Genomic DNA, 21,556 nt, shown 5'->3' with positions numbered 1-21,556 from the left:
AGAATGCAACCAACTTGGATTGCAAAACGACTCATGGTGTGACATGCTAAAGTGATTCAGTTATTAATGATTGCATGTTGGGGATTACAGTAAAAGTTGGATTGAGGACAACAACTAATTACTGTGATTATTTCTCCCTGTGTTTCAAGCAGTATGAAAATGCAGGGTGCAATATTCGTAGGCACCGCTGGGATTGCAGTTCAGATGACCAGTGTGTCGATGACCTGCTCACTAAATTCTGAGCCAGCTAAATCCAAACATTACAAACCAGGAAGAAGGCAGTGAGGAGAGGTGCTGTTAAGAAATGGAAGTTGGCAGTTGAGTACTCGTCTTCTGAGGCCAAGCTGAGATCATCAGAGAGACAGTAAAGACGTGCCAGAAATTTCCGTGTTCAGCGGAGGTGTAAAATGGTCAGTTTGGGGCGACTGAGCATACTCAACTTTAGGGAGTGGTCCCCCTACCCTTTCATTAAACAAACCTTTCCAGGCAGGTGATGCTCTCTTGTTGTGATGTAAGAGATCCACTTGGGAAACAGAAACTGGAAGCAACAAAAACACAGTAGAACACACCAGAAGCAACTTATCACTTCCATACCATAACCAGATGCAAGCTTGGGATCAGGGGCATGGCACCGGAAAAGACAGATTTACAACACACTAGTCAGATGGAATGTTACCCAACAATTTTCCAGTCCTTATTTGAGATAGGTAAAATTTTGGTGGGCTACTGATTTGTCAAATTATTATTATTATTTTTATTTTGTTTTTCGCTGGCATCTTGCTCTGCCATTAACAGCCAATTGTTAGATACTACCGTAATACCTGTAGTCATCCTAAACCAATCGTCCACCGATGGGTCACCATGGATTATACGGACCAGAGGACCACACACAGTGTCAGGAAGCCAGTGGTGTCTCATTTGTTGGACATTGCGGTGTCATTGGAGCCACATCCGTCTGATTGGGGATCGCCAAACAGGAGTATGACATACCCATGTGGAGCGCTCCTTCACAAAATAACAAGAGAACAATTAGAAGCAAAAACATCCTGTACCCTACCTCCCTCTCTTGGACTGGGATAAGCCCAATCCGGACCAGGAACCATGTCCAGGAACTACGTGTCATGTTAAGGCAGGGGTGTCAAACTCCCTTTGGTCTGCGGGCCGAATACAGTTTAATTTGAGATCAAGCGGGCCGGTAAACTCATTGCAAAATTACATAGAACTAACAACAAGCCCACTTTTTTCCTTTGTATAAGTCACTAATAGCAATAATTAGTGCAAAGAATGAGTACATTATCAAAATGTTTATTAGAATAATTTTCCTTTTACATTATGAACAAGAGAAAAATATAAGAACATAAATAAATGTCAATTCACGTTGTCTGCACGTACTAAAACACTGCGCCCCTAGCGGATAATACAAGAACTACAGATTTTAAAGATTTTTTTTTAATACAATGCAGCTTTCTTCCCCGAGCCGTACCAAACCACCAGACGGGCCGGATCCGGCCCGCGGGCCGTATGTTTGACACCCCTGTGTTAAGGTGTATGTGACCTGTCCCCAGGAGAATCAAATGCCACCTTTGGGGGATCACGTGCAGCTGCAGCAGCCTCCTGTACCTGTGAAGAAATACTAGATACAAGAGAATGCAGTTGAGACAAATATGCTGAATGTGAGAGATCTGGTAATGGAACCCCTTCAGTAAAGCCAATGGGAGAGCTTGGAGCCAAAATAATGACTACTGCCGAGTCCTCCCTAGCACATGGTACGCTTCCGGCCAATCTACATTGACCAGAAGGTATCATTTTCCTGTTTACATGTATCATGTCCATGAAGTCAATGGTGATCTCATCTCAGCCCCTGGCCATAGGGCTGTATGAAAATCACCAGGTCTTAGTTTAAGGGTCAGTTTGGCATTGTCAGCACATCAAGATACAAGGGTTTGTCAAAATTCAGGTTTGCCAGGGCAGCCGCCGGGGCCAGTTCTTGGACCAGAGACACATAGGCTGCATCGGTTTCCTCTTTTCCAATCATGAAGATTGCTTATTGACCTCCAGACAGATTTCAGAAGTAGTTAGCGCAATACAAAGGTCATCCACATACTGTAAAAGAACAGTACCTTCAAGTCCTCTGTCTGGTGGTGATCAGTCAATTCCCTGCCATGTTCTCGAGTCAAGATTATTTCTTCCAAAATGGCGTGCATTTTGGAATAAGTCAGTCCTGGGATGTCAGTGGTCTGTCACTCAATGACTTTAAGAAGTTTTAATTTTTTTATTATTATTTTTTTAACATTGGACCTAGTTAGTGAGCTACATGACCATGAGAAAGAGCCAAAGAAATGTGTGGGTCAGCTTTATCTGACATTTTGTACCACACTTTTTGTGATTTATCCAAATCAACATATGACGCTACACCTTCCAGACCCACAACAATTTTGGTGGATTTCAACTACCAGAGTGTTCCAAGAACCTTCTGAAAACGGTCAGGATAGATTAAGTCATCGTCTGTCATGAAATAACGTACAATGAAAATCATCCATGGGTGAATGGTAAGGTCAGAGTGAGTCAATGAATGATTTCTACAGGTAATAAACAGACAACAGTCCCCCAGTGGCCGGAGTTTCAGGGTCAATAGATTCTTTCTACCTCCGAATCTTGTTGCAAAGGACACATCAACCATTGTCCACGTGTTCGTACTGGTTGTGAACACGGAATCTTTGCGTCATTTGGTAAAGTCACTGTGAGGCCATCCGGCCCACGTTGGATGGTAGCTCCAATAGATATTGTGAAGTGTGAATGTATTTTATGCTTATTATTATTATGTCTTTTGGTTTATATAGTGTAGTCACTAGAATATAATTTTGCATGACCTAGTGGAAACTTCCATCATGATACCTTTTAGTTAGGGAGGTGTCATCTATCACGACACCCCCATTTCTTTGTTCACCTCTTCCCGCCTAAAGTTTGTACCTAGGTCGCATGACCCTTTGTTAATAAAACTAGCTTGACTGTTGGGAGTAGTCAGGGATTCGGCCACCAGAGAAACCGCGCCCGCGACCACCGTACCCACCATAGAACTGACTATCATCTCGGGCCTCATCATAACCCTGGAACATCTGAGCAGATTGCCCGTCTTGTTAAGTGTAATTTAGAAAGTTGGAGTTTTAACAGGGCAGAGGTCAAATTGTGTTTTGTTTTTTTCTTTGACCTTTTTCTTCATCATACATCTTACAATGGTGAGTCAGGTTATGTTTAAATCTAGGTTCGTCACCTGTCAACAAGTCTGGGTCCTTCTTCAATTCCTTTTACACAGGTTCCGGAAGACCCTCTGACAACAGCTGTTCTGAACAATATTTCACTCTCAAATATGCCAGATGGATGGAAGCCGGTGCTTTCTATCCAGTTTTTAACACATTGTTCATAGTGCACCGGACCTCCAGTTCCATCGGTGTGTGGAAACAATCATGAGGTCTTGGGAAGGCATTTTAAATTGCCTTAAATAAGGCGTCTGATACCTGGGTCAATGGAATTTCATGAGGATATCTAGTAGTTCCTGCCTCTTCTTCTATCATTTGTAGCTGATGTTGAGTGCAGGAAGCTGACTTGGCCTGTCTCAGGTCACCAAGCGCATAATTCTGTCCACTCATTAAGGCCAAGAACTTCCTCCGCTAGCCAGAGGAGGGAGTTGTTCAGTCAATGACACCACATCTATAAGAACAAGACGGTCATATGTATCGCTTTTCGTCAAATTGTGTTGTGTTTTGTTGTCATTCATTTGAAAAAGAAAAAAAAACTTGAGACCATAAAAAGTTGCTTGTCACAACACATCTAATTACAGGTGTCTAGTATAAAGTTTCCCATACCGGGAGTCGAACCCGGGCCACCTGGGTGAAAACCAGGAATCCTAACCGCTAGACCATATGGGATGTTTCATAGTAAGCAGATCCAGATGATTTAGAAGCTTGGACGATAGACTCGATAAATTGCCACATCATTAGCAACAGACATCGACTTGGTTAAAACCGGGAAAGGCTTATTGCGACCAATTGGCATTTGTTTCCAGAAAGTATAGAGGTCCAATGTTTCTTAGTCCAGATATTTAATTCTAAATTTCCAATATCAGGAGTCAAACCCGTGTCACCTGGGTGACAACCAGGAATCCTAACCGCTAGACCATATGGGATATTTTACCTGAAGCTGATACAGATCAAGTAGAAGTATGAAGCTTTGATGATAGACTCTTTAAATTACCACATCATTAGCAACAGGTTTCTACTCTGTTAGAAGTGGGAAAGGCTTGTGGAAAACAATAGGAATTTGTTTCTGGAAATTATAGAAGTTCAATAGTTCCCAAACCATCCATCTAATGAGAAGTTTCCCATAACAGGATTCAAACCTAGTCCACCTAGGTGAAAACCAGGAATCCTGACCACTAGACCATACGGGTTCCAGATCAAGTAGAAGCATGAAGTTTGGATTATAGACTCATAAAATTACATTGGGACCTCGCTACTTCGCGTTTCCACCATCGCGGCTTCAGAGCTTGGCGTTTTTTTTAATGAAAAAAATAATAATAATGAAAGATATTAAATAAAAATTAGAAATTACATTTTTCTTACAAAAATTTGAAAACAAAATATTCAATTAGAATTATTAATTGCATCATTTTACAAAATTTTAAAACACAAATAATGCAAAAATAAAATATTTCAATATTTATATATAAGGATGTTTAAGGTTCATTTACAATTTACTGATGCCCAATCCCCCTTCCCTTGCCATTGGAGGTAGTATGGCCGAGCAGTCCAAGGTGCTGGATGTGGGCTCTCGACTTTCACGAGGTGTGGGTTCAAATCCCACCACTGCCAACAAATCGTGGGCCTTGCACTCGTCTTTTGTTCCTAGTTTTATTGGCTCTTCACTAACCTGGAAGATAAAATGCAAAACCATTGGTGAGAGAGCTGAGTCCCAAACACACTAATAAGATTGTCACGTTTGCACACCACTGTGCCACTGAGTGTGCCTCAAGCTTTGTGTTAATCATAATGATTTTTTTATGAGACTTCTTTTTGCATATCAACTGTGTAACAATGTTAAATAATTCAGAGATTTATGTGTTTTAGGTGTAGGATTATAAGATTAAGTGCACACATTTCCAGTTGTGTGGCCTAGTGGTATGAGTGTTTAGTGTGTTGGCTTCACATCTCTGGGGTCCTGGGTTACTCCAATTACATCCCACATTCCAAAAACATGCATGGTAGGTTGATTCGACTGGTTATGGCTCGGAGGCAGCTGGGATTGGCTCGAGAAGGCAGGGGTTCCGAGATCCTAATGAGGATATATTGGTTCAGAAATGAGGTACGAGATGACATTTCCAGGATTTTTACTTTTAAATTCTGGATCTAAAGAATACTACAGTGTAAAAATATAAATTGTTTATGACTTTGTCAAAAAGTCTGATTTCCTACGATATGCGAGTAATCACAAAGGTTGCTTAGATAGCCATCGGCTGCATTGGCATGTTCTTAAGCGTCCTTCCAGATCCGCATTCTTTTGGTAGAAGTCCAGTAAACAGTCCTTGGAACGAGGACTCGGTGACTTGTTACGATCGCAAGTTCTCCTCAGAAAAAATGAAGAAGCTTTCATACAAAAATGGTTAAATACACACATATATAATAGGATTACAGAATGCTGTCCAACACTAAGGATAAGAATTTCTTTTCTCATATTTAGATGTACTTTTCGATTTGTTTCACTTTTTTTTACCTGTCTTGTCCAGTTGTTTTTCTTAACTTATACAGCATTTTCTTTTTGTTGATAACCTGCTCTCAAGTATGTTTATGAAACTAGAATGCAATTAAACACTTGTTGTTGTTAATATTTGAAATAAATGACAAAACAAAAAATTGAAGCTTGGAACGAGAACTCGGTGACTTGTTACGATCCCGAGTTCTCTCTATTTTGCTATGTCGAATTGTGATCTATGATGGGGTGATATGGAACATGAGGTACCTGTGAAAATATTTGTCTAAGGCATCCCTGGCTCGTTGGTCTAGTGGTATGATTCTCGCTTAGGGTGCGAGAGGTCCCGAGTTCAACTCCCGGACGAGCCCAAATTTTATCCAATTGTGATCTATTATGGGGGTAATATGGCACATTGGCCACTTGAAAAAAAAGTGTAAGCAAATGGGCACCCCTGGCTCATTAGTCTAGTGATATGATTCTGGCTGTGAGAGGTCCTACTCCCGGACGAGTCCTGGTTTTGTCAAATTATGATCTATGATGGGGTAATATGGGACAATAGCCAACTAAGGAAAAAAGTGTTACTGTATGGGCGCCCCTGGCTCGTCTGTCTAGTGCAGAGGTGGGCAAACATTTCGGCCCGGGGGCCACATCAACTTTCAAAATTTGACAGATCGGTCGGGTCAGCACAAGATATGATACATATAAAAAAACTGCATCCGTTAACAGGACATGTTAAACATAAACAGAAAAAAAGGACTGAATTATTAATGTACTCATCACTCATCATTAAAGTATAAAGTATAAAGTAAAGTAAAAAGGAATGTATTAAGAAATATTCAAATGTAATTTAAAAAAAAAAGAGAGGGGCTTTAAAACACGAAAAACTAATAAAAGTGGACAGAGCTACTGGCTTCCGGGTGACGGCGCCATCTTGGGGGGAAAATAGTATTATCTTCAGATACAAGCTTACTGCGGCATTGAGCTAGTATGTCAATTTACTTGTATCTCAAGTCAATTCTTCCCATGAAAATGAACAAAATACAAATTTATCCGTTACATCCTGAAAAAAAAATAAAACAGGATGTTACAACAGAAAAACCTCTTTATCGTTCTAATTTCCCACCGACTCACAATCGGAAACCATCTGTTGTGCTCGTACCTCAAATTTGTCTCGTATCTCAAGGAAAAAAAAATGTTCCGAATTTTCCTAGTATCTCAAAGTTCTCGGGTCAGCACAAGATATGATACATATAAAAAAACTGCATCCGTTAACAGAACTTGTTAAACATAAACAGAAAAAAAGGACTAAAGAATTAAGATAACCATCACTCATCATTAAAGTAATAAGTATAAAGGCCAAACTAAAGTAAAAAGGAATGTATTACGAAATATTCAAATGTAATTTAAAAAAAGATAGAGGGGCTGTAAAACACGAAAAACAAATAAGAGTGGATAGAACCAAAAAATATTAATTTTTAGATTTTATTTTCAACAACGCACTGGTAAACGGAACAAACAAATTTGAATGAATTTGGATTAAAATATCAGACACACTTAAACATACGTTTAACGTAACTTTACACAAAACTGAATTCTATTTTTTTAAAAATATTTTTCTTTACCTTCGTTCTGGCCGGGTTAGATGTTTTCCACGCCTCCAAACGCACGTTTGCTATTGATGGGATGTTTGCTGTTGTTCTGCGTATTCCCTTCAAAATATTCCAAAAATGATGCACACAAATGTCCTCACAATAGGATAACCCACGACCATTTGCCAATGAAAAGTATTCTTGTAGTACTAGCGATCGCTCCCCTGCTTATGGAACAACATTGCATCTGGCTCGCTCTTTCTGCCCAGACCAACGGGAAATTAGAGGGAACATTGGTCCCAGTCTAAACTAAAGGATTTCTAGTGGGATTGACAGTTTATAAAATAGTCATACCTCTACTTACGGATGCTTCTAGGTATGATATTTTCAGGTTATTAAATTATTATATGCAAATGAGTAACTCGACTTATACGAAGAAGATGCAGGTTACGAAATCGTGCAAAATTGATTTCCTTTTATGTTTTCATTTATTTTATATTTATTGTCGTGGATGCATTGATTCTCACTTTAGAACATATCTACCCTCTACCAGTCTTTCATTTCATCGCTCTAATTCTATCTTGTATAATCACAATAAAAGCATTCAATTCAATTGGCTGTCTCACATCTACCACTGTCCATGTTTCAAGATTCTTACATACCCATCCACCTCAACTAAATGCACCCCTTATTAATGACTGCAATTCCCCCTATTAAGCAATTAAATACCATACAAATGCAACATGGCACATATATTCACATACACACACGGCACAGGTAAAAGAGTAAAATGTAGTACAGGTGGACAGCTTTTGGCCCTGGTAGGAAATGCTCTTGCCGCCATCTGGCAAACGAACACGAGTATTACGTCTTCCATATTAACGGCCGCCGAGGGAACTAATTCAGCGGTGCAGGACACATTTTCACATGTTTTTTTTATTAAACATTAATAAATCATTTCCTCATTTCACTCATCACTTGTTTGCTCACATCTTTAATACAAAATTAAGATGCTACTACCAATTCTAAAGGGTTTAGTTAGCAGTTGTGTGAGGACCGTGTAAAAAATTTGAGAATTTATATATGTATAGTACACCTCTTTTTACAAAATTTTCAAGTTACGAAAAAAGTTCTGGAGCCAATTAATTTTGTCAGAAGTATGACTGTATATCATTTATCTTTGTGTCTTTGCAAGTTTTAGAAATCAGCACCCCCAATTCGAAGGGGAGGAGCCCGAGTTTTCTCCAGACCAAAAGAGAGAAGAGCAACTTGAAATAAAAATGGAGGAAGAAGATGTCACCTGGTCAACTGGTTAGGAGTCTTTTAAGATAGAAGAGGATCTGGGCAGGGCTAGTGGAGGGGCGGAGTCTGCAAACACCTCTGCATGCCCCCATACAAGCGAGGAAGCAGCGCCGCCTCGACAGCAAAAGAGAGAAGATCCATCTCCAATCAAAAAGGAGGAAGATGTCACCTGATCATCTGGTGAGCTTTTCAAGAGTGAAGATGATCTCGTAATGGATTTGATTGCAGATTTACTGTCAAAGCCCTTTTCAAGTCGGACTTTTCAAGAAAAGCTGGACATCATTAAGAATGGTCAGACAACTCCAAAGCTTGCTAGCTTTGGAGTTGACCGCTCTTTCTTAATGTCCATTTTTTTCTGGAAAAGTCTGTCAGGAAAAGAGCTTTGTGAGATAATCTGCAACCAAATCAATTTGTTTTCCTCCGTCTGCCATTGTGGTTGGAGTTTACGACCTGTGGCTGGCACACTTAGGCTTTGGTCTGCCTACCAGCAAATCATACACTGTAAAAAAGACAACGACAATCTATTCGGCAGAGTTGGTATTGTGATTTGTTTGAATATGAAAGTTAAAATAGCTGTTCTTAATGTGAAAATACACATCAGACCAATCATGTAAACCTCATGGTGTCTTAATTTGTAATTGTGAATAGCCTGACTTTGAAATTTGTGGTTGGTACAACAAAGTTAGAAAAAAGATACGGGGTTTCCCTGAATGTTTATATAGCAAGGGCAAATCCTCATGCTTTAACGGGACAACAATTCATGGACAGAAGACCTATTTCAAAGGAAGACCCTCAACTAAGCTTGTGAATGTAAGTATTTTGCATGCATCGATATGTATTGTATGAAATAATAGCTAGTGACTTGATAATAAACGTTTGCTGCTTTGACCAATGTACTACAGTAAATTCACAACGTTTGCTGCTTTGACCAATGTACTACAGTAAATTCACAACTTGGTTAGTATATGTTAACAATGCTAGGTAAACTAGCTACGGTACAGGCCTGCGCTTAATGATTGATTTAACGTAGTTTATTTAAGTCTGTACTGTTTCTGTTAAACCGTGAAGGATCGGTTATCTTCTATTGTACTGCAATTGGTTAGTCTGAGATTGATTGCTTTGGTCTCTTTCTCTCTCTCTCTTTTCTTCATACCAGGAACCTACACAAAATCGCTGTTGTAATTATTTCTACACATTTCTAGGTTTATTTGGTTTTGACTAGAGAAATATAATAGTAATAAAGTGTCATCGTGTTTGGAGTGTCAGAAATGTGTTTGAGTTGTATTTTGAGTGCGCTAAATGCGATTTTTGTCGAATGAAAATGAGCGCGCACATGCGAGCGTTTGCTAGCATGGTGTAACTTTAGTCTGGTCATGACTTGCCAAGTGTGTTGTGTGAATTTTGTATGCATTTCTGAATTTGGGATTTCTGCTTTTGCAACTTGTTCATTCTGTTGGAATTTGTATTTTAAATGTTATTTTAAGTGCTTATATACGGAGCCCTGGAGGTGACATGGCTGGCTGTGATTATTTCTCCCCATTTTCAAGGGCATACTTGCCTATTGTTATTACACTACAGTCTATGTGGGACCCTAGTTAATATTTGGCACTAATGTGTATCAAGTCAACATATATGTAAAGTGTTTTTTTTAATAATAGGGTATCATTTTCTTAAAAAGTGTTGACTGTATTTTTTTTAAATTTCTTTCAGGTATGAAAGTTAAGACCACATGCAATGCAAGTACTGCAGTTTTAACAAAAAAGCGAAGACCAAATGGGGATGAAACAAAATACACCCTTAAAAGAGCTAAACGTGGAGAAGGGAACCAAGTTCCTGAACATCCAGAAAAACAAAATGATGCCTCACTTGAGATTTAGCTTCTTCAATTTGTCAGAGAACTCGCGATTGTAACAAGTCACCGAGACCTCGTTCTAAGGATTGTTTACTGGACCTTTACCTGGACCGAGAAGGACGCTTAAGAAGATGCTGATGCAGGGGGATCACTATTCGAACAGCTTTGATGATTACTCGCATATTGTCGGAAATTTTCAGCATTCTCTGTCTGAGCCAATTTGGGTCATGTAGGTGAGAAGAATCAAACTTGACTGCAAAATGACTCATGGCTTACAAGAAAACAGTCTTCAAACTGATGACCAGCCAAATTAGAGTATATGAGCAAAGTCCAATGCGCTGCCGAAACCCGGGGTTGAACCAGGGACCTTTAGATCTTCAGTCTAACGCTCTCCCAACTGAGCTACTTCGGCTGACTGATTAAAGTAAAAACCAACTAGGACTACAAATTGACTCATGGCTTACTAGCACAATATACCAATTGGAGGATTAACTGATATTGGTCTGGTTTACAAGTCCAATGGACACACAAAGCCCGAGGTCGATTCAGGGAACGCTCTCCTACATTCCCTATCCAATTCGGGTTATGTTGGTGACAAGAGTCAAACTTGACTGCAAAATGACTCACGGCTTACAAGGAAACAGTTAGCAAACTGACGGCCAGCTGATTAAGGGTGGGTTTGCAAAAGTCCAATTTGCTGCCGAAACCCGGGGTTGAACTGAAGATCGAAAGGTCCCTGACCTTTGGATCTTCAGTCTAACACTGCCAACTGAGCTACTTTGGCTCATTGATAAAGACAACAACCAACCATCCGTTTTTGCAAACATTGAACATTACATTCCCCTTGTAGTATGTCTATCATCTATATAACTTTCTTACTCAATGTTTTCCAATAATTAGAGATAAAATAAAAATCTAGTTACATTTCTACCAATTATCCCCTTCAACATAAAAAAGATAAAACCAATTTACTGTTAATTTCAGAGATGAAGTTACCTTATTTTCACACCTGTAAAAAGAAAACAATCTTTTATATATTATTTTGTCAAATTGTTCAAATTAATGTATTCATTCAATCTGAGCAAATAACACCACTTCTTTTGTCACCTTTGAATTTGGAAGGCTTATTTTGTCAACAAAAAGACCCAAAAAGTATTTTTCACCAAAAGAGAGCTTTATTGGAACTACACAAAAGATGACATGTTTAAACGGTTTAAATGTTATATGACAAAAGTATGACATTGCACTACTTATTTATTTAGAGCAAATTTATTCTTATACACCATTTTTCTATTAAAGTTTCTTAGATCCTTGATTCTGTATATGAATTATTTTTATTAAAATGTATCATGTTTGAATAACACTCAATATTCTTATTGGATTTGCTAGCAAAAACAATGGTCAAAAACTATTTTTTCAAATTTCTTAGGCATGTCTTTAACTGTGAAGACATTTTCCATATAATTTACATCACATTATTGATTATTTACTTTGTAATTTCCTCATTCAGGCTATATTTTGGATAGAATTGTGAAGTAAATAAAATATTCAACGACAATCAATTTTCTTATACAGTACCTTGACATACAAGTGTTCCAGCAAATGAGAAATTTGAGATGTGAGGAAAATTCTCAGAATTCTTTTTGCCTTGAGATGTGAGTCGGTAGTCAATTAGAACCAATTTTGGTGGGGATTTTTTAGGACAGAAACGGACTAATTTGTATTTTGTTCACTTCTATAGGAATAACTGACTCGAGATACAAGTAATTTAACATATTGGCTCGATCCCACAGTAAGCTAGTATCTTAAGGTATTACTGCATTTGAATAGTGTGGACCGATTGACACATCATAAAGTTTAAACAAGATTTTCAGAATGCAAAATACAATTATACTTCGATTACAATGATCTTTCATACAGAAATTGATAAAGCGGGCAAAGCCGTGATTGGCCACTGCTTATCACACCTCATTTGCATCTTTTAAGTCTATCCTTACGACTAAAACTTTGGCAAGAAGATGAGCAGGAAAAGGGTTTCAGATCGTTGTGGGTAGTTGTGTTTTTAAGATATTCCTGCCGAATTGAGCAAAATCAGGCTTTTCTCCTATGCGGGTTGTTAAATCTTCTTTTCAGGTTTTTCCTAAATGTGTAGCTTTTTAATTGGGCTGTTGTAGCGAATCTGTGTCCACAGACTGAACAGGAAAACGTTGTCCAGTGTGGGTACTTGTGTGTTTTTTTAAATGTTGCTTTAGAGAATAGTTTTTACCACAAAGTGAGCAGGAAAATGGTTTTTCGCCTGTGTGGGTTCTTGTGTGGGTTTTTAAGTGTCCCTTCTGTGTGAATGTTTTACCACAAACCGAGCACGCAAATGGTTTTTCACCTGTGTGGGTTCTTGTATGCATTTTAAGTGTTCCCTTTTGTGTAAATGTTTTACCACAAACTGAACACGAAATCTTTTTTCCGCCAGTGTGGGTTCTTGTGTGGCATTGTAAATGGTGCTTTAGAGAAAAGGCTTTACCGCAAACTGAACACCCAAATGGTTTTTCACCAGTGTGAGTTCTTATGTGGATTTTTAAGTGTCCTTTTTCAGTAAAGGCTTTACGGCAAACTGAACACGAAAATGGTTCTTCACCAGTGTGGCTTCTTATGTGGATTTTTAAGTTTCCTTTTTCAGAATAGGCTTTACCGCAAACTGAACACGAAAATGGTTTTTCACCAGAGTGGGTTCTTATGTGGATTTTTAAGTATTCATTTTTAGAATAGGCTTTACTGCAAACAGAACACGAAAATGGTTTTTCACCAGTGTGGGTTCTTGTATGTATTTTTAAGCATCTCTTCTCTGTAAATCTTTTACCACAAATTAAGCACCCAAATGGTTTTTCACCAGTGTGGGTTCTTGTGTGTATTTTTAAGCCTCTCTTCTCTGTAAACCTTTTACCACAAACTGAGCACGAGAATGGTTTTTTACCTGTGTGGGCTCTTGTGTGCATTTTAAATGTTCCCTTGTGTGTAAATGTTTTACCACAAACTAAACATGATAAGGGTTTCTCATCGGTGTGGCTCTTCATATGGATTTTCAAATGAGACTTTTTCCCAAAAGTTTTCCCACACTCAAAGCATTTGCAGAGCTTGTCGCCACAAGGATATTTCTTAACATCATCAACATCATCAAAAAGCAAGTCGTTACCATCTGATAAAGGAGCAATTACATTTTCTGCTCGCCATCCTTCTGTTGAGCTGCCGTTCAGAATCCCCGCCCCTCTGTTGGTCACTCCTAGATCTTCTTCATTCTGGAAAGGCTCACCAGTTGAACATTTGACACATTCCTCGTTTTTTATTGGAGACTGCTCTTCTCTCTTGTGCTCTTGAAGGAGCTCTAGCTCCTCTTCCTTTTTAATTGTGGGCCATGCTGATGTTTTTCCAGGATCTTCCCCTTCGCTGGCCACGCTCAGATCATCCTTTTTCACAGACACACATGGTGACCAGGGAAAATGATCCTCCTCCTTTTTGATTGGAATTTTCTCATCTTTCATTTTTTGTTGAGGGAACCCTGCAAAGACAGGAAGATAAATGATAAAATATTTTCCAATTCAGATGACTGAATTGTTAACATAAATGAAAGCAAACAGAACGGGTTGTCATCCCTCCTTCAATCACAGTCCACATCCTTCCCTTACTTTAACCCTCCTATTTTGCAGTTCTGGGCTAGACTGTCTGGCATGCAGGTGCTAAGGCAGTGGAGTCTTTACTTGCTTTAGAAGACGCCCTTGTCCAGTTAAGTAAGTTTTGTTTGCCGCAGCTTCACCTTATTTGTGAGTACTATATTCATTGTTATATAGGGTACAGTGGGACCTCGGTTATCACGGTTAATGGGGCCTGGGACCACCCGCGATAAGTGAATTTCCACGAAGTAGGGGTGCCCCTTCAAAAGAGCTTAATCCCCCCGCTCTATACAGTAGACCAGAGGTGTCAAACTCCCTTTGGTCTGCGGGCCAAATACACCTCAATTTGAGATCAAGCGGGCCGGACCCGTAAAGTCATTGCAAAATTACATAGAACTAATAATAAGCCCACTTTTTTCCTTTGTATTAGTCACTAATACTAATAATTAGTGCAAAGAATGAGTAAATTATCAAAATGTTTATTAACAGAATTGTCCTTTTACATTATGAACAATATATTATGAACAAGAGTATAACTTAAGAACATAAATAAATGTCAATTCATGTTGTCTGCACGTACTAAACCACTGCGCCCCCCTAGTGGATAATACAAGAAACTACATCTTTTAAAGAAAATTCATATTTATTATACAATGCAGCTTTCTTCCCCGGGCCATACCAAACCACCAGACGGGCCGGATCCGGCCCGCGGGCCGTATGTTTGACACCCCTGCAGTAGACCATAAGGAATACGGGTAGAGAGAGTGAAATACATGTTATAACAAAAAAACTAAAATATGTTGTCTGTTTACAATAACAATTGAGGGTCTAGAACACTGTTCTACCAAACAATTTACTGTATTAAAATAGACCTCCATAAAAGGTCAAAGTGTATTAGAATAGACCTCCATAAAACGTGAAGGTGTATTTAAAGTGGATTTCCTGGTTCTCATGAAAAATGTCGAAAAAACGACTAAGTCAAACGGTGGTGTCTCAGAGAAATGTATCCAAAGATGCACTATCCTCGGAAAGACTCGGGCGAATGTTCCACTGAATTTCCTGGTTCTCGAAAATGTTCTATGTCCAAAACATTTTCTGAGTCAAACGGCGGGGCGTCAGAATGGTTCAGTCCGAAGCATGCACTATCCTCGGATTGGCTCGGTGGAAAAGCCCCGGGGAATTTCCTGGTTCTCAGAAAAATAGGATGAAAAAGAGACTATGTCAAACGGCGGTGTCTCATAAAAATAGGTCCGATGTGGTGCACGGTCCAACGATCGGCTCGGAGCGAAAGCCCCGTTGAATTTCAATGTAATATTTTTCTTTATTTTTTACTTTTTTTCCCAAAAAAACCTGCTAAGCTCTGAAGCCGCGATGTAGCGAGATCCCACTGTATTTATATCCTGATAGTTAATTCAATGATAGTTAATTATTTTGCGGTGCAGAGGGGGACTTTAGGTATGTTCAGACACCCTGGGGTATACATATACAGTGGTACCTCAACATATGAACACCTCGACATACGAGCAATTCGAGATACAAGTAAGATTTCAAGCAAATAATTATCTGTAGATACGAGACAAATTTTGAGATACCAGAAAGCCAGGTGGCCAAAACATGAGAGGCTGTTTATGATTTTAGCACACTGTCTTTTTAGCCTCATCTCTTTCATGTATGACAGATATCTACGAGCACTGGGCAGAGCGTTGCATCTTTTTCAGTATCTTTTTTTTCTGCCACTCAGCACAAATGGTGGAGTGCTCGCTACGAGTATATATTACTTCTCATTGGCAAGTGGTCATGCGTTAACCTATTGTGAGGACATTTGTGTGCATTGGCAATATTTTGAAGGGAATACAAAAGCAAGCAGCCAATCGATAGTGAAAGTCATGGTGGAGGCGGGGCAAATAGCCAAACAGGGTATCAAACTATAATAAAAGAATAGGATTAAGTTTAGTGTATGGTTGGATTAAACGTATTTTTGAGTGTCTGCATCGTAATCCATGTTCATTTGAATTTGTTTATGTTATGAAACGAGCATGTTGCCGTGCGAAAAAGTGCCCCCTTCCTCTGTCCTACTCTATCTGTCCGTCCGTCTCTTACTCCCCCTCTTCGAAATCTGTATAGTTTTTACTCTTTAAGACATTTTAGTAAAAATAAACCACTAATTATGTGTTACTTTGGTAATAGGTGGCAAATTAGAAGAAATAAAACATTTTTTCCAATTCAATATCCTGCTTTTGGTGTTTTTTTTTCAGAGGGTAGCAACAAATTAATTTCTTTTTAGGTCATTTGCATGGGAAATGTTCGTTCGAATTATGAGAATGTCGAAATATGAGCTCAGTCCTGACAAACTTCTCTGACATCTCAAATTATTAGAAACACTGAAATGCTTGAAGATAAGGTGGAGTTGAAAGAGCCCTGCTCACCTCAAAGCTGCCGACCTCCGTCGACCCCTTTCTGGAGTTTTTACGGATTGAATAGGATTCAAGCAAAATCAAAATAATGTGTAAAAAAAAATATAAAGTAGGACAATTTAAGTCGAACTGTTAATATCACGTTTTACATTAATTGCTTTTACGGGTAAATGCCAGAAATTCCTGAGAAGTTGGCAGCTCTGCATGTTATGTACTGATTTTTTTCTATCACTCATTTTAAGAAATACTATTTATAAAATTTTAATTGGTGGTTTAAAATAAACTTTGTGAAATATTAGTGGTTGAACTGGTTTAAAAATGAATTGATACTACGTAATATCACATCAGGAATACTTTTTTAAACAACCCCACGAAGAGACAGCATTGGTGTCCGCCAAATGTATCAGGCCGGTGGCCGCTACCATAAACAAGCTAGCTCTCGTTCTCCTTTAGCGTGCCAACCTTGATTCCGGCATCATTCAGTCAGAGCTTTCTGTTATTTTACCATATAATTAATGACACAAATGTATTGCATTGTCAGGAAAAAGCAGATAACTTGAGTCATGGATGCTTTTCAAGGAGGTGATCTAGTCTCTTCAGGGCAGTGAAAAAGCAGTAACTGTGCTTGGACGCACGATACCGCTGTTTGAACGCGCAAGTCCCATATACCGGCCTAAGCCTGTATTTTTTTTAATGGGGCATTCGTAATGACGTAGGCCGTAAATATATATTTTAAACAATGTTATTGAAATTGTCCAACCCTAGCCTCCTCTCTATGTAAGTGAATTGATACTCACAGATTTGCAAGAGTGATGAGGCATCGTAGCTAGCTGATGGTGGAGCCATGAGGTTGTCTGCTAGGGATTCTTCTGTTGAGCTGCTGCCACTCAAAGGCTCCGCCAATCCACTGGCTTCACTTGGACCTTTATATTCGCTACCTAGGAGCTCAACAGCCCCCGTAGGGACGTCCATCGCCTCCTCTTTAACATATAGAGGTTCTTCCTCCATCTTTATGAGGGGATACTGCTGCTCCTCAATGCGGAGTTTCCCAACAGTAATGAAATGCTCCGTTTGTTGCACTTTAATGCGTTTGAACTGTTCATTGTCGTCATCTTTCATGGGAGTCGACTCTTGGTGCTCAGTTTGATGCACTTTACCAACATCTGAAACACAAAGATCAATTCTTATTTCTTTATTTAAAGTCTTGTGTCCCCAAAATGATTCAACAAAAAAACACGCTAGCATCTTCTAGCATAACATAGGTACGCTATCGACTAGAATAACATACACTAGCCTAGTGTCATTTTAGGGCCTTATCAGACGAGGCGTCGAATGTGTTCACAAAAAAACAGAAAATATACCCACAAATGAGACTGTGCCCTATCACACGGTGAGTGAGTGATTGTAATGAGTAATTGTTATAATAATGGTAAGATTTTTTGTTTTTTTTTCATGGGAAAAGAGAAGATGCAATGTTTATTTAGACTTTTCTGCTGTCAACTGAGTGACCACCACCCTCTAAATCAATGGTGTCAAACTCAGTTTGGTTTGCGGGCCAGATTCCTGCCAACTAGACCTCATGCAGGCTGGAACAGGACATTTTGGGCCAAAAAAAAGTTATTTTACTGGCCGCTGTGACAGGCTAAAGTGAGTTAAGTTATAAATGAGTCCATGTGTGATGTAAAAATGGTTTTGGGATTGGGGGTTTATCATTCTTCGATTATTGATGCCTCCAGCCAAATAGCAAGGCTATGGAGGGGTATTCGAGTTTATGTGTCTGGACTCATGGAGCTGACACGTGGTAATCACGTAGCTGTCACGCAGGAAACATGCAGCTGGCACATGGTAAACATGTAGCTGTCACGCAGGAAACATGCAGCGGTCATGTGGGAAACATGCAGCTGATACGTGGTCATGTAGCTGGGTGTCGATAAAGCAGGGGGAGTTTTCAGGCATATCACTAAAAGTTGGCTTGAAGATAACAACAACTGACCTGTCTGATTATTTCTCCCTGTGTTTTAAAGGCAAATACATTGCCCAGAATTCAGGGGTACAACAGCCGCCATTGACAACGCCAGATGTCTGTCAATCCAAACGGGTTGGGCGTCCTGCGCAATCAATAACACTGGGAATCCACATTCATTTAAATCAAATCAAAAGCCTTTCTCATTATACAAAAGCTGCATATAACGCAATTAGTTGTGCTACTCCACTAAGTGTGTGTTTCCCAGTAAAAAAAAAATTAAGTAATATAAAAAGTCACGTCTGTGCAAGTTAATTCTAAAATATTGTATAATATAAGATATTGCACAATGTATTGCACACCCCTATATTATTGCAGAGAAGGAATTGTGTGTTGTGCTCGTGCAAGTTCAGGGGGGAAAAAGCTGTCCCCGACCAGAGTCAATTCGTCCGTGTTTTGTTAGACCTGTAGTGTCTGCCAGAGGGCAACAGCTGGAACAGGTTGTGACCAGGGGGGTAGGAGTCCCTCACAATGATGAGGTAGCAAGGGCTGGCAATGTCATCCAGTGAGGGCATGGAGTGCAGTCCATGATTTTCTGGGCGGTGTTAATCACTCTGCATGGCTTTTCCTGTCTGCTGCCGATCTTGCAGCGTACCACACTGTAATGCAGTATGCCAGACTGCTCTTCACAGTGGCTCTATAGAAGGTTACCAGAATCTTAGGATCCAAGTTGTTCCTCCTGAGTATCCTCAGGCTCCAAACCCTAATTGGCTTTTACGAATCCCGATTATTAAATGAATGCCCATATAAGATACAAACGTAAAATATATATTGGAGTCACACACGTATTTAGTTTCCCGATTTCCAAGTACTACGTATAGACCCCGTCTCCCACCACCAGATTCATTTTTCTCTCACCCCAAGTCTTTGGGGGAAAAAGGCGGGAGCGCGCCCAATCTGGCAACACTCGCTGCGGTGGGGGAAACCCCGTGCATCAAGTGAACGCACCCAGTATACACGTGAAAAAACATATCCAAAGCAGTACTATACAGAAATAAATCCATCACGCACAGTATATGTTATACAAATAAATGATCACCAAAAGTCAACTAACCTTCTAGCCTGTGAAGAACAACTTTGGCATGCATGATTTTGCCAAGAGTCGAGTGACGCGAAGGCTCCAATTTGACGCCACAAAGTCCCTCCTGGAAGTTTGCCGCAGTCTGTGTTATTCTCGCCATTTCCTTTGTTAGCCACCCACCAGGCTAGGTCGCAACACTTCAACAAGTTCCGAGATAACTCGAAAATGGACGTACTGATGTCCGAGTAAGTCACGCTGGAAAGTGAATGGATAAAGACGAAAGCGAGAAGCGCACAAAGAGGAAATTGCGTAAACAGAAAACCGTTCCACGTTTGTCATGCGTTCATATTCTACATGCATTGCATGATGGGTAAGGCAACGCCCAGCCCCATTCACGTCTATAATCCCGCCCCATTTTTTAATTCGTGTCCACCTAATCCAGGGGTCGGGGACCTTTTTGACTTGAAAGAAAAAAAATAGGACATTTATTTCAGTGAGAGCCATATAATATATTTTAAAAATGAATTCAACTAAATGTGGATTTTTCTGGTTGGTACTTGGTGAGGTTAAGCTTCATGCAAGCGTTGAGGCTTTCATCCGTTAAACATGATCGTAGGTTGGAGTTGATGTTTTTAAGATGTGAGAATGACTGCTCACATGCATATACGTAGATCCAAACATGGTCAATACAGCAATACTCACACGCTGCAGTGTGTGGTATTTGCTTGCTCGCCAACTCCGCTTTCTGTCGTGGGATTCTTTCTAAATCTTCATTCAGTGACTTGATCGTTTGTCAGTGTTCGATTATTGATTCCTTAAAGGGAACTTAAAATAATGACTTAATTGCTGATTTCCTTAAAGGGAACTTTAAAAGAATTACTTAATGACCCAAGTTGGCAAAAACTTTTTTTGTTCAATTTGTGGTCCATCATAACCCACGTTGGTCGAAAATCCTTATCCCGCTAAATTTGTATTCAAAAGGAAACACTTAAAACACACAAATGTGGCAACATTTGTTGAATCTGCCAATTGACAATAATGATGAAATTCCCTCAAGTGTCTTTTTTTAAATTAAAACGAGTCTTCCGTCAATTTGGCTGTGAATGAAAAGGAGAAAAAAATCATAAGATATATGTTGTTTTATGACATTTATTCTCCAGAATTTTCAATTAGTAGCTTTGTAAACTGCACCCATTTCGTTGTTTTTTTTTAACTAGAACCGACTTTGTTGTTTTATTGTATATTTTGTTTGTTTTGTGGTGGTTTGTAATTTTGTATTCTGGGTCTATATGTTTTCAATTTGCTTTTGGTGTCTTTAATTAAAACTATTTAATATATAGCATTGTGATGGGACGAAGCTACCTCAAGGATTGTAGTATTGACACACTGTCAGGTTCATTAATAATTACCTTCGTCCGTAATTATCAATAACTGCAGGAAGACATCTTATTCAATTATTGACATTTAATTAAATAGAAATGGATACAACAGATAAAAGCCTCCGGAGGGGAGCGTTACAGCAAGTGTCACCTTACAACTTCCGAACGTCTCCTCGAATAGACGTTTTCGTCCCATTCTTATGGTCACAAGTTACAGAGTTGTTGATCATTCCATCACGTATGAGTAAAAACAACATCTGGGACTACAATAACAATCAAAGTATTTTACTAATAACAAAAACAGGGACTAGACCTAACAACATTTAGATTAGAGTAATTATACAACCTCCTTGACCTAAGAATCATATAATATAATCATAATCATATAATCGTTACATACAGAAAAACCCGAAGTGTACGGTTACATAACGATAACAATATTCTTGTTATTGTCCGAATAGCCCTGTCCTCGTCACCAAGGGCCCACCAAATCTCAAGGACCCAGATTGGGTGGATTGTTTGTATAACCATCCTGGAACAGGCTGTCTAGGTTAAAGATGACTTGGTGT

General features: G+C 39.3%; 1 protein-coding gene and 3 non-coding genes across 4 annotated transcripts; 1 reads left to right on the top strand and 3 right to left on the bottom strand.

The window, feature by feature from the left end:
• Positions 1 to 3,854: 3,854 nt before the first annotated feature.
• trnae-uuc (transfer RNA glutamic acid (anticodon UUC)) lies at positions 3,855 to 3,926 on the bottom strand. The gene has a single exon. It is a non-coding gene; the product is annotated as a tRNA-Glu (tRNA).
• A 2,115-nt stretch (positions 3,927 to 6,041) lies between these two features.
• trnap-agg (transfer RNA proline (anticodon AGG)) lies at positions 6,042 to 6,113 on the top strand. The gene has a single exon. It is a non-coding gene; the product is annotated as a tRNA-Pro (tRNA).
• A 4,714-nt stretch (positions 6,114 to 10,827) lies between these two features.
• On the bottom strand, positions 10,828 to 10,900 carry trnaf-gaa (transfer RNA phenylalanine (anticodon GAA)). The gene has a single exon. It is a non-coding gene; the product is annotated as a tRNA-Phe (tRNA).
• Positions 10,901 to 11,750: 850 nt separating this feature from the next.
• Positions 11,751 to 20,069, bottom strand: LOC144213373 (uncharacterized). The gene is made up of 3 exons (XM_077741801.1): positions 19,642 to 20,069; positions 17,362 to 17,727; positions 11,751 to 14,038 (listed from the first exon to the last, which is right to left on the bottom strand). The coding sequence occupies exons 1-3, from the start codon at positions 19,766 to 19,768 to the stop codon at positions 12,645 to 12,647; spliced, it is 1,887 nt and encodes a 628-aa protein (XP_077597927.1). The 5' UTR covers positions 19,769 to 20,069; the 3' UTR covers positions 11,751 to 12,644.
• Positions 20,070 to 21,556: the final 1,487 nt, after the last annotated feature.

The sequence above is a fragment of the Stigmatopora nigra genome, chromosome 20 (genome assembly GCF_051989575.1).
Source record: "Stigmatopora nigra isolate UIUO_SnigA chromosome 20, RoL_Snig_1.1, whole genome shotgun sequence".
In the NCBI taxonomy this organism is placed as follows: Eukaryota; Metazoa; Chordata; class Actinopteri; order Syngnathiformes; family Syngnathidae; genus Stigmatopora; species Stigmatopora nigra.
The sequence above is the reverse complement of the archived record's forward strand: the minus strand, read 5'-3'. Positions and strand labels throughout refer to the sequence as shown.

What these genes read in the sequence shown, in the direction of transcription:
- LOC144213373 (XM_077741801.1), bottom strand. Translation starts at nt 19,768, where the DNA reads ATGGCGAGAATAACACAGACTGCGGCAAACTTCCAGGAGGGACTTTGT. An exon ending in TGTTCTTCACAGGCTAGAAG is followed by an intron (nt 17,728 to 19,641) that starts GTTAGTTGACTT and finishes TTTGTGTTTCAG; the next exon opens with ATGTTGGTAAAGTGCATCAA. An exon ending in CTCATCACTCTTGCAAATCT is followed by an intron (nt 14,039 to 17,361) that starts GTGAGTATCAAT and finishes CTGTCTTTGCAG; the next exon opens with GGTTCCCTCAACAAAAAATG.